Source organism: Medicago sativa, chromosome 5, assembly GCF_051527215.1.
Source record: "Medicago sativa cultivar Bolivia chromosome 5, Bolivia_mono, whole genome shotgun sequence".
NCBI classification, from domain to species: Eukaryota; Viridiplantae; Streptophyta; class Magnoliopsida; order Fabales; family Fabaceae; genus Medicago; species Medicago sativa.
The window spans coordinates 9516738-9529642 of NC_140753.1; the positions used below are offsets into that span (position 1 = coordinate 9516738).

The 12905-nt window shown below is 32.3% G+C and overlaps 2 protein-coding genes across 2 annotated transcripts; both read left to right on the forward strand.

Moving 5' to 3' along the window:
• The first annotated feature begins 3172 nt into the window (after positions 1-3172).
• LOC146919818 (uncharacterized) lies at positions 3173-4494 on the forward strand. Its single transcript, XM_085713219.1, has 2 exons — positions 3173-3821; positions 4086-4494. The coding sequence occupies exons 1-2, from the start codon at positions 3348-3350 to the stop codon at positions 4116-4118; spliced, it is 507 nt and encodes a 168-aa protein (XP_085569345.1). The 5' UTR covers positions 3173-3347; the 3' UTR covers positions 4119-4494.
• A 3896-nt stretch (positions 4495-8390) lies between these two features.
• On the forward strand, positions 8391-11368 carry LOC146919819 (uncharacterized). Its single transcript, XM_085713217.1, has 3 exons — positions 8391-8827; positions 10165-11019; positions 11127-11368. The coding sequence occupies exons 1-3, from the start codon at positions 8815-8817 to the stop codon at positions 11153-11155; spliced, it is 897 nt and encodes a 298-aa protein (XP_085569343.1). The 5' UTR covers positions 8391-8814; the 3' UTR covers positions 11156-11368.
• The last annotated feature ends 1537 nt before the right edge of the window (positions 11369-12905 follow it).

Sequence of the window (12905 nt, forward strand, 5' to 3'; positions counted from 1 at the left end):
CACATATATTTTGATTTTTAATCATCAATATTTTGATTTATCTTAGAACAATTATTGGTGACCGACAAACTTCACATCTTGCCAATAGAACCATAGAAAGATAATGCATGCATGTCTTGTTTGTTATACTTGGAATTGGATATTGAGAATGTGAAGACATACTAGAAGTACAAGTTCTTGGAATCTTTCCAGAACTTTGTATATTTACAATAACATGAAAAACAAGGGAATGGCCTAAAAAGGAGAGCTTTGCAATTGCATTTGTATTTGCTACCACTACACTACCATGGGATGGGATGGGATTTGATTTGCATACACCACACTATCTATGGGATGGGATGTGATGGGATGTGAAAAACAAAAATGTATACAGAATTCCTTGGCAGTTTCCTTCACTTGTGTCCAAGGGAGAGCAGCAAGATAACTGGAGAGACAGTACATATATATTGAAGATTGACCGTCATTCAATGCCAAATCAACATGTCATGACAAAACATCTTATCATGGCATCTAAATAATACTCAATCTGTCTCATACTCGTTCGTCTATAATTGTATAAAAAAATAAAAAATTAAATTTTGCATGCTTTAATAATTTATAGATTTAAATGTAGTTTTGACCATCCAAGTTTCACCAATTGTTTGATTTTGATCCTAAATTTCACAAATGTTCGATTTTGACCCACAGATCTAAATCGCTAAATCTCAATTGGGAATTCGTTTCAGGGATCTCGATCGGCATCTACATGGTGGAAAGACATATTCCAGGTTAGGTCTAATGTGGGGTTTGCCCCATAGTGGTTTTTAGAAGGGGTTATAACGGTAGTTCGTTGATTAGTGCCATGATTTTCTATTTCACCTATATAGTTTAAGGCACTTGTTGACTTGTTTGACAAGAAATCTAGTAATAATCCCTCAATTTTATGTAATTATTAGATAGCTTGATCATAAATGATATTTCATGAACTATAACATTTTTCAAACACTTTTTTGTAGTATTGAAGGGACTTGAATGAAGAACCAAGCAAAATAGGACAAGAAGATTGAGTTCGTGCAATTCGCTAGGCGAGAAGAAGCACAAGCTTAGCAAATTGTCTCAGTCTTGAAACATGGCACCGTTCGCTATGACGATTTTCAATTCGTCTAGCGAATTCTAGAGATTGAGTGACCCGTGTGGATGAGCTAGCAAAGAGTCTAGGATGAAGAAATCACAATTTCGCCTAACGAATTGTCACTTTCAAGAAACTATATAAAGAGAAACTCAGTCGCAATTTAGACCATTCTATCACTTGGAGAAAGAGAAAAACGTAGGGAGAAGAGTGAGGAATTAGAGAAACATTAAGGTGGAGCTCGAGATATTATAAGTTAAAGGATAAAAATAGATCTCTCGTTATCAACAAGACCTTGAGATGTATAGTGAGCGATATGTGAAGTTACAACTACAATATTACGAGTATATAATTGATAATGAAAGACATTAGAGGATTAACTAATGAAACTTAATCTCAATGTAGTTTTCTCATCTTGATATTTTCACTACTTGCATTTTGTTACCTGAACAAACATCTTTTTACAAACCCTTAACATAAAATATTGAAAACTGTTGAAAGATTCAAAATTTAACAAGTCTTTTTGGATCGATAATCTATAATGGAGGTGGAGGAAACACAAGAAATGAGGGTTTCGATTTTGTAGACGATATTAAATCTTTTCTTTAACAACCATTAACACTTTTTAGTAAACATTTTAAGAAGTTGTCTATACTAGAGTAAATTCTTTATCAAATCATTCAACTTTATTTCATACAAGAGAGAAAAGGCGAAGTTGAACCATGAAGAACTTGTCCTAAACAAACAAACAAACAAAATAGATGGTGAAGGAAAGGCGAAAAGATAAAAAGAATGACACAATATGTTTAAATTGTTTCACTATCCAAATTAATGGCTAGTCCAGCCTACCCATATCAAAGTCATTTTGCATTCTACTCTAGAAGGACTTAATCCATTATAATCCATTGATTACATTTTTCAGAGTATCTTTCACTGCCATAGGCTATACTCTGAATTCCACAAAACATTGATATTTTCTAAGTCCTTACCAACTCAACATACTCGCTTCACCAAGCATGAGGAGTTTCCATCAAAGATCATGACTTAGACAAGTCTAATTTGTCTTCTCATGCCCATGAGGTCCAAGTGTTTAATGTCTCTTCGGACGACCTTGTTAAATAAAGGTTGTTGCCACAACTAGGGGTTGTACAATAAATGATAAGTTTGTCTTTGAGTGATACAAAATAATAGGTAGGATGATTACTTTTTATGAGAGAATATTACAATAAAATCTTATATCAATTCGAGTGTGTGAGACTACTTGATCGATTTACAACATGATCTAATTACTCACTTTGAGAGGATTTACTGTGATTTTTCTATATGATATTCTTTGATTTTTATTGATTATGTCTTTCTTCTTCTTTTGATTTTTCCCTGATTGGTCAAGAAGAGATGATAAAAGACGTGACGATCCAAGCTAGTTTCCCATTTAAATTTAAGTTTGTGGTTAACTGTGTCTAAATATTATGTGGTTGGTTTTGTGATCGTTCAAGTATTTCTCAGCAATTAGTTGAAAAAAGAGAAACAATGGGATGGTCACAATATCTGGTAAAAAATATTTGGATACGCATAAAAATACTTATAATGTTTTTTTTTGTCTAAGTGGTATGCCTAATGTTAAATGAGCTTGAACTTCATCTCAAAAGTTAAATTAACACATGAGGGTGTTCAGACATATTTATGCACTAAAAAACATGTGAACATGACCAATGTGTGTGACTTCAATACGATTTCAAAAGTTAACTAAAAAGATGAGAAAGCATTGTGACCACACAAAACTTCCTCCAAAATAAAATCAGTTTATTTGAGGGACGTCGCCGCATCTTCAAATTCTAAAGAAGATTTTAGCTTTTGCCTAATCGCAGAGACTCATCATGATTTTAATGAATCCATCGTAATATCAAACAAGCATTTTGTAATAACTATAAAATATATCCAATGAAAATCACAATGACTTAACAAACTCACTATAATACCAAATACACACACATAGTATTATATACCAAACAAAAAGTATAGTATCATATAGTATATATATTTATTTGTAAAAAAGATGAGATCAAAATATTGAAAGATCCCTTCTGTGACATATATAAATACAAGCATCTGGTTGTAAGTGGGGTTGCAGCAGTGAAAAAGAAGGGGGGTCCCAACTAGAATTTATTGTTCCTAACTTCTCACATATCCATTTTGTGTTTTCTTTTCAATTGAAATATAGATGTTGTTCTGAAATCTCATGGCAAGTTTAGACATGATGTACAACTCATCCGAACAAAAGGGTCATCATAATAATAATCATCATTGTGCTCCAATGAGTCCAAGAATCTCCTTCTCCAATGATTTTGTGGATCTCCAACAAGCCATGAAACAACAAGAAAGAAGATCAGACACACACATACCTGTTGTGTCTTCTGACTTTGAATTTTCTGTCACTAACTACTCAATGATGAGTGCTGATGAACTTTTCTCCAAAGGTAGATTGTTGCCTTACAAAGATAATAAGATGCAAAGAGCTACTACTACTCTTAAACAAGAGCTTCTTCATAATGATGATGAATATGATTCCTTTTCTTTAAGGCCTCCTAAGGGTAGGTGGAAGGGTCTTTTGGGTCTTAGAAAAAGTCACATTGGTTCCAAGAAGGCTGAGAAGAGTGAAGGTTCTCATCAAAGAAGCCCTAATGAACCACCTCAATTTAATTTCACTTCTCAGGTTATAAATCAATCTTCTATTTAATTTTTCCAACTTTTTATTTATTTATTTACTTTGGATTCATTTTTATATTTTTGTGATAAAAAAATATATTTTGTTCTCGTGAAGTTAACTCAGTTGGTAAGGACAATACATAATATATGCAAAGTCCGGAGTTTACCCGGTCACCACAAAAAAAAAGAATATGTTAGTTATTTTTTAGTGAAAAAATTAATTTTTTTAAGTAAAATAGCTTTATTTAGGTTTTTATTTTTTGTGATACAGGAGGTGGCAAATGAAGGGAGTTCAAGTTACTAAGATTTGGATGTTGGCATATAAGATATGGTTGAAGGAAGTGTTGAATTTTTAGAGGAATGGACCAACTTTTTTTTTTCTTCTCTTTTTTGTTTTTGTTTTTCTTGTCTTGTTGACAAGATGGGGAAAAGGAAGGTCATTTTCTCTTTTTTTTATTTTTCTCTTTTTTCATGATTGGGTTTGGGAAAAGTTTAAGGGAATTTGTGTGTTAGGTTTTTGCTTGTCAATTTGGATTATTGGTTTCTTCTCTTGTAATTTCTCTTAGATCTCGTAGGAATTAGGATCTGGTTATTTTGTTGTACAAATTATTTGCTTCTAGTATTTGAGTAAGTATTTGACAACTTTTTGACTCCAAAAGAAAAATCTACTTTTGTTGTTAGACTTTTCAGTTACCTTTTTCTTAATTGAATTTGATAATGCAGATTGCTATGAATTTATTTTGTAGAGGGCTCTATAGTGTTTGTGTATGGTATAATTAGTTTGATTAACTTATCATCTTCTGCAAAAGAAAATAGTGTTATTTCTTTAATCTAAATAATATCATCCACTTTAACATTTTTAGTTTTAATACTACATAGAAAGAAAAAAAAATGAAGGATATTAAAAAGTAGCATCAATATACATATATACTTCTTTACGTAACTTTCATATATAATAATCTAAACATTTAGAAGAATACAAGAAAAATGATGAAACGTGATTAAGGAGTTAGATGAACAAATTCTTGGTGTGCTACTGTATTGATAGATCACCAAAGGAGCATATCATTCGTTAAGTTTTTTTGTACAACGATGTTGTGGAATTTCTCCCATCTTTCAGACTTTCTCAAGCTAATGAAAGGATTTAGAGGTTTAGTAGTAATGGAGAGTATAGGTTTAAGAGTGTCATCGAGTTTATGTTGATCGATACTCTCATCGAGTTTGGCATCGAGCTATAAATTCACATCATGGATGAAAGTGCGGGCGAGCAGGTCCAACGATCAATCAAGTTTTATTCAACAATTAGAGATTGATATCTCTTGACTTACAACTTCAATTGGGTTTTTGAAATGTGATATTGATTCTGCAATTTTCTTTAAGCAGAAGTGTGTTGAGGTCACTATTTAATGTATAATGTGTGTTCTTTAATTGTGGCTAGATTAGTAGTGCAACTCAGAAATGAAGCCAACTGAAGGTTAGGCCTGAGGACTTATTCAAGCTCTTAAACGGATTATCCCTTTGGAGTATACTAATGAGTTCTTTGAGATTGATTATAAACTAGTGATATAAATGATGTGCTCAAAGATAAATCTTATCATACGAAATATGGATTACATAAATTAAGGAAGGAAACCATGTGAGGCTCGGAGGCTTAAAGCTCTTACTTAATGGATTATTTCTTTGGGGTATACAAATGTTTTCTTTGAGATGGATTGTATACAAGTGATAGATCTTTGCTTAGTTTGTACAACATTGATAATATTTTGATTATCCTAAAGTATTTTTTCTCTGAATTTCAATCATAAAAAGACATTAACCTAACAACTAATTATTAATCTTGATGGTTTCTAATGTGAGTGAATCGTCAAGTCCCTCAAGTTCTTCACTGGGTACATTGCTACAATTAATCTTGGTTGTTCAAATAAAATAAAGGGTTTTATTCACGAGTTTCCCCGAGACATTCTTTAACCATTCTAAAATAAGCAATTATTCTTTTAAAAAAATCAAATATTTTGAATTCTAAAGCACTTGAATACATGTATTTTCATAAATACTTACTACTTATGGTCCGCCCAAAAACATTCGTTAACATTTCCCTAAAATTAAACATTAGGGGTGCTTTTTTGGGATTTTAAACTAATTTCAAGAAAAGGTATGCATGCTTGTTTGGTTTTTTCAAGAAAAAATAATTCTGTTGCGGAAACGTGATTTTTTGGTCCCATAGAAAGACTTTTTCTTGTCAAGGAAAACAAAACTTAATCAAGTGTGCTAGATCTACATCTGCATTGGGGACATTAGGTGTTATTAGCATTTAAAATTGGCCCAAATCTAAGGAAGGAGCTTGTTTGTGTATTAAATTTTGGGCCATCTACAAAAAAGTTTTGGAGAATTTTAATTGTACCCTACACATGTAAGGGTACCCCAATAAGACACTGCAAAAGACCAAAATGCCTTCATTTTTGTGTAAAATTTATTTGTAAAGATTTTTATGGTTGAAGTGGGAGATGGAAGGAGTGAAGTGATAAGGGTGTTCCTAAATTCAATTTCCACCTTAAACAAAAAATTAAAGTTGTTTTGAAAAAAAAATATGTCCTAAATTATATAATTCGCTTTACAATACCAACGAATAATTAAATATTATTTTTCTTATTATACCAACAACTAGTATTTATTATTTTTCTTTCAATTCTTTAATTTATATTTCATATAGTATTAATGAATGATAATTTCATAAAATTACTTATAATATCTCTTTCTCATACGATATTAACTGCACTTCTTAATTTGTGTGAAATAATCAAAACATCGTATAATTTAGGACGGATGGAGTATCAATTAACAACTAACATTAAGGGTCATGCTTAGGGCACTTGTTATGTAGAAAAAAATGTTTTTAAAACTTCAATGTGTTGAAGGCAGCCTGTGTTGAATACACAATTTCTAAAATAAAATTTTATTTTAAAACTTCTTAACAAATACTCTTATGACACTTTTTTTTTTTTAAGGAAAATACTCTTATGACACTTGTTAACATTTCTCTAACACTAATAATGCTAATGCCAAAAAAAAAAACGTTAATGTATTAAAAGGTGACTTGATAATGTATACTAGAAGTACATCTCAATAGGTACTGTAATTTTCTTTAGGGGATTACGTAGTTGTAAATTTCACTTTTACGGTTTAAATTATTTTTCAAGGAAAGAAACTGTTTAAGTGGAATTCAAGATTCTCATGTGAATAATATTCGTAAATTACTTAATTTACTTTTTTTATTTAGACAATTTACTGTTTTCATATGTGCCTCTATATTTACATATATAAATTTTAAGTTTTTGCTAGTTTTCCTACCATAGTAACCATAAATTATATATTATATGAGTCATGCAACTTTAAATTATAAATTCATCAAATAGAAGTACCTATAAGATACCTGTAAAACCTCACAATTGAGGATGGTCTTAGAGACACCAATAATCAGTGTGCATGTTCAAATCCATGATGTGTTGTATTATAAAAAGAATGTTTATATCTTTTGTATAATGTATGCAATAACTTTATTTGGTTTAGAAGAAACCAAGCCAGGTTTTAACAAAAGATGATCCATTGGAAAGCTGTTGTTAATGTGATAATCTCTAATGTATATATCTTGGTCCGGAAATAATACAATGAAGTCAGCTTCCAGAGATATTGTCGAATTCACTATATTGAAGCATTTTAAAGTTGACATACATCCTCCTAAGGCTCCTTTGATTAAGGAGGTAATGTAGATTTCCCCTATCCATAACTGGATAAAGGTGAACACTGATGGAGCTTCTACTAAGCACCCTGACAGAGCAGCTGTTGGAGGTATCTTTAGAGATGAAAATGGTTCTTGTATGGGACGTTTTGCTCAGTTCTTAGGTCTTGGAAGTGCTTTCTTTTCTGAATTGGTTGCTGCAATGATTGCATTAGAACTAGCAACTACAAAAGGTTTTCCAAATATTTGGCTTGAGATTGATTCTCAACATGTTTTACTGGCCTTTAAATCTAGAACAAAGGTTCCTTGGAAGCTTAAAAATAGATGGAAGAATTGTCTGCTCATCATCAAGAACATGAAGTTTCTAGCACTCACATTTATCGAGAAGGCAATTCATGTGCAAATGGTATGGCTAATTTAGGTTTATCTTTGTTTGATCATGATATCATATGGTGGAATAACTCTCCTGACTCAATTAGGAGGAGTACATTAGGAACAGGTTGGATATGTCCAACTTAAAATTTATATCCTTTTGAAAAGGTCATTGGCTTAGTCCCCTTTTTCTTCTATGTACTCATTTTCTTTTTGATTTAATGTGAATTAATGGTGCCCCTGCATCATTTTTGTTAAAAAAAAAAAAAAACTTCATTTATTTATTTATCTAATCTAATCTAATACTATATAAAGGAATAAACCCATTTAAACTGATTTTTCTTATATAGTCGTTTGGACTGAATTTTTTATACCAAAAAAAAAAAATCATAGATAATATTTTTAAAATAAAATGATGAGAAAAGTTATAAACTCTAAAAGAGGTAAAAACTACGATGCGGCTGTTAGAAATTTTTTGGTCTTCCATTGATTTATAAAATTAAACATTGGTTGAATAGTATCTTGATGGGTCTTGAAATATCTATATTGTGATCAATAGATATTAGACATCACATGGTAGGTGTACTTGAATAATGTAGCCTATAGTTGAATGAATCCATGATGGGTGGAACCATTCAACTCTTTATGAAAGGGTATGGTTTGATACCTAGTGACTATTCATGAAAGAATTGGTAGAACCATTGTAACCCTACATGAAAGGGTAGGTCCCCTCTCCACTTTCTCTATAAATATGTCTTGGGGCATATGCAAAAGATCATCCATGTTATTACATACTTACCCATCAAAGTTTGAGAAAGAAGGAGAGGAAGATCCTATCCAACATAATTGGAATTCAAGATCATCAAAGAGCATACATACGCGTTGACAATCAATGGCTTCAAGAGGTAAGTCCTAAACCCTCTTATTTAATTTTAATGGTGTCCTAATTCATGCAACTATGACTGAAGTTTATTGTTCATGATATGTAAATTATATTTCATGATCTGTTATAAAAATTAACATGTGGTATCAGAGCCTTAGTTGCATGTTTAGGATCCATATAAATGCTTGAATATGAAAATCATGTCTTTGAATTTAATACATTAATTTGGTTCACGTTCATTCATTGAAGTGTGATGATTTTCATGCTACTTTGCATATTCTCGGCATTTAAAGTCAGCATATTTTTGAATGCATGAATGATTTTCATATAATAATTTTGTTTCAATGCACATTCTATTTTCTAGATTATGTTTTCCGTTAGTCTATATCAATTAAAATTGAAGGCCACCCATATACCTTCAAAATAACAGAATGATAGATCATATGAATTATGTAGGAATTAGTGAGAAGACATTTGAATATAGAACCTTGAATATACAATAGACCCTTTTTTGAACTTGTATTTTTTCTTATACCAAAATTATACTCTGTTTCCATTCCAAATCATTTTCTAAATGATTCCAATTCATAAGAATATGAGAAACAATTCTCTTTCTGGAAAATTGAATTGAAATTTGGTGAAAAGTCGTGATTGTTCGCGAAAGGTCGTGACTGTTTGCGAAAAGTCGTGACTGTTTGCGAAAGGTTGTAACTGTTCCCGAAGGGTTGCAGTGAACCCGTTTCTGAAACAATTTTGGTGTCATGAGTTTGAATCCATTGTTCTCCTTCCTGTTTGTTTTAGGGCCTAAATGTTATACATATTTAATCCTTAAATATTATATAATTGGTTTAATTGTTATTAGTTTTTACATGTTTTATCAATATAAGAATGATTCCTGTTATGAACTTTTTCAAGAGTCACTGTCCATACATACTACAATAGCATAGGTCACTTTCCATGTGTAGTGCTTGAAATAAAAATGGTTAATATAAGTGATTAATTTTTGAGCAAATGTTATCAAATTTGGAATTCTATTAGTTGAAATGAGTGTATACCGCCACAGCGGCTCACTCATGAATATTGATAAAATTTCATGTGATTTTTGGATTGTTTGTTTCTTGAATGATTTACAATTTAATTTACCCATAGGAAATTAAATTGGATTTAATTCTTAAAACATGATTTATTGGGAATGTGTAACGGTTAAAAATTCTTTCTGCCCACAGGTGTCTGAATTTTGTCACCGTTGTTTGTATAATATATGCTCCACCCACAGGGGGGTTTATATTGTATGTGCTTAGATTCCCAGTTATTGATTATTTGCTCATGATATTAATCATTTTTATTTTTACTTTTCAGCCCCCATTTCCTTTTCCTTAAATAGTTCTGCAAACCAAATAGAGATTCTAACGGGGAATAACTATAAGAAATGGAAGGCTGATATTGAGTTAGCATTGAATTTATTGGACATTGACATTGCAATTCGAGAGGATAAACCTTCTGCCTTGACTGCAACTAGCACACCTGAACAAAAGACATATTATAAGGAATGGACAAGGGCTAATAACAAGGCCTTGATGCTTATTAAGAGATCCATTGATGATACATTAGTTAAAGCCATTCCAAATTCTGATGATGCTAAAACCTTTATGGCTTCTGTTGGTGAAAGATATGCCATTTCCGGAAAGGCTGAGGCAGGGCAATTGATGGATTCCTTTATTAACATGAGGTATGATGGTAGTAGTGGTGTTAGGCAGCACATCATGCAAATGATGACCATAGCCAACAAGCTTAGTGACCTTAAATGTCCATTAGCCGATAAGTTTATCATACACCATGCTATAAGTTCTCTACCTAGCAAATTTGATGTTTTGAAAACCTCATATAATATTCAAAGTGGAGAGTGGGATATCAATACCCTCATATCTGTTTGTGTGCAAGAGGAAGAAAGAATGAATCATTTGAGTAGTGGAAGTGTGAATTTTCTTTCGCAACCTAACCATAAGAGTGGAAAGAATGGTTATTTTAAGAATAAGGGAAAGAAACCATTTTTTAAACAAGGAAACAATAAGAAGGGTGGACCATCCAACATGGCATCTAGTTCAAAACCCAACTTTAAGAAAAAAGGGCTGAAATGTTGGTTTTGCAACGGTATAGGACACAAGAAGTCAAACTGTCATGCCTTTAAGAATTCAATCCAAAGTGAAACCCAAGGTAAGCCTTATGCTTTAGTTTGTTTTGAGTCTAACATGGTAGATATTCCTTTAAACTCTTGGTGGTTAGATTCAGGGGCATCAATTCATGTTTCTAATTCTTTACAGGGGTTCAAGACAAAGAGAAAACCAAGTGAAGTTGAAGTGAACCTGTTTGTAGGAAATGGAAATAGAGTTAATGTGCAATTTATAGGATTAGTAGAATTAAGATTAGAATCTGGTTTCATTTTGCAATTAAGAGATACTTTGTATGTTCCCTCTATGAGGCGTAATTTAATTTCTGTGTCAAAACTTGATGATTGTGGATTTTCTTTTAGTTTTAATAAAGGATTATGTTTGTTATCTTATAATTCCAAATCTGTTGGAAAAGCTCATAAACATGATGGTTTATATAATTTGGAATTGGATTCTAATATTTATAATAGCCTACATGTTCAAAATATTGGATATAAGAGACCTTTATTAAAGGACACTTCACTCTCTTTGTGGCATGGACGCCTAGGGCATATCTCTAAGGATAGGATTAATAGATTGATTAAAGATGGACTCTTACCACCTCTTGATATTAGTAACTTTGATGAATGTGTGGATTGCATAAAAGGGAAATTTACAAGAAAAAATAGGAAGGGTTCTAATAGAAGTAGAGAGCTTTTAGAGATAATTCACACTAATATATGTGGTCCTTTAAGAACAACCTTGTGTGGAAATAAGTACTTTATAACATTCATAGATGATTATTCTCGTTTTGGTTATGTCTACTTGATGAATGAGAAGTCTTTGTCCCTTGAAAAGTTTAAGATTTTTAAGACTGAGGTCGAAAATCAATGTGGCACAAAGATTAAGATAGTTAGATCGGATAGAGGTGGTGAATATTATGGTAGACATGGTGAGACTGGACAATATATGGGACCTTTTGCCAAATACCTTGAGGAATGTGGAATCATATCTCAATATACTATGCCCGGTACTCCTGAACAAAATGGTGTGGCTGAGAGGCGTAACCGTACATTGATGGATATGGTAAGATCCATGATGAGTCATTCTAAATTACCAGATTTCCTTTGGGGAGAAGCCCTTAAGGCAGCTATGTATATATTAAATAGGGTACCATCTAAGGTTGTACCTAAGACACCTTTTGAGTTGTTTAAAGGATGGAAACCTAGTCTAAATCATCTTCGTACATGGGGGTGTGCAGCTGAAGTTAAAATTTATGATCCTACTGCATCGAAGTTAAGCCCTAAGACCACTAGGTGTTATTTTATTGGTTATCCTAATAATGCTAAGGGGTATAGATTTTATTGTCCTACTCGGGGAACAAAAATAATAGAAGCCATTAATGCAAAATTTCTTGAGAATGATGTTGGTGATTCAATTGGTCATGAAACTGGAGAATCAAGTTCTAAAGGAGAAAAGGTTCTAATACCTATACATATTATACAAGAAAGAGTTGAGATACCTTTAGTTGAGCAAACAACCGAGGAACCACAACCAACCATCATAGATAATCCACCCGCTCCTGCACCCGCTCCTGAGCATCATGTTGAAGCTTTACCCATTAGACGTTCTCAAAGAGAACGAAGGCCTGTCAATCGTGATGATTACTACACTTTTCTGGGGGAGAAGGATTCAAACATAGGATGTTTTCCAGATCCAGAAAATTATAGTGAGGCAATTTGTAGTGATTTGTCCGATAAATGGATCGAGGCTATGAATGATGAAATAATTTCGATTAATCACAATAATGTGGGAGCTTGTGGAACTTCCCAATGGTTATAAACCTATAGGATGCAAGTGGGTGTTTAAAACTAAGAAAGATGCTAAGGGAAATGTAGAACGCTTTAAGGCAAGATTAGTGGCTAAAGGGTTCACACAAAAGGAAGGAATTGA

Coding starts and splice junctions, on each gene's coding strand:
- LOC146919819 (XM_085713217.1), top strand. Junction 11,020..11,126: donor AATCCAAAGTGAAACCCAAG/GTAAGCCTTATG, acceptor AATTCTTTACAG/GGGTTCAAGACAAAGAGAAA.
- LOC146919818 (XM_085713219.1), top strand. CDS start 3,348: ATGGCAAGTTTAGACATGATGTACAACTCATCCGAACAAAAGGGTCAT. Junction 3,822..4,085: donor AATTTAATTTCACTTCTCAG/GTTATAAATCAA, acceptor TTTGTGATACAG/GAGGTGGCAAATGAAGGGAG.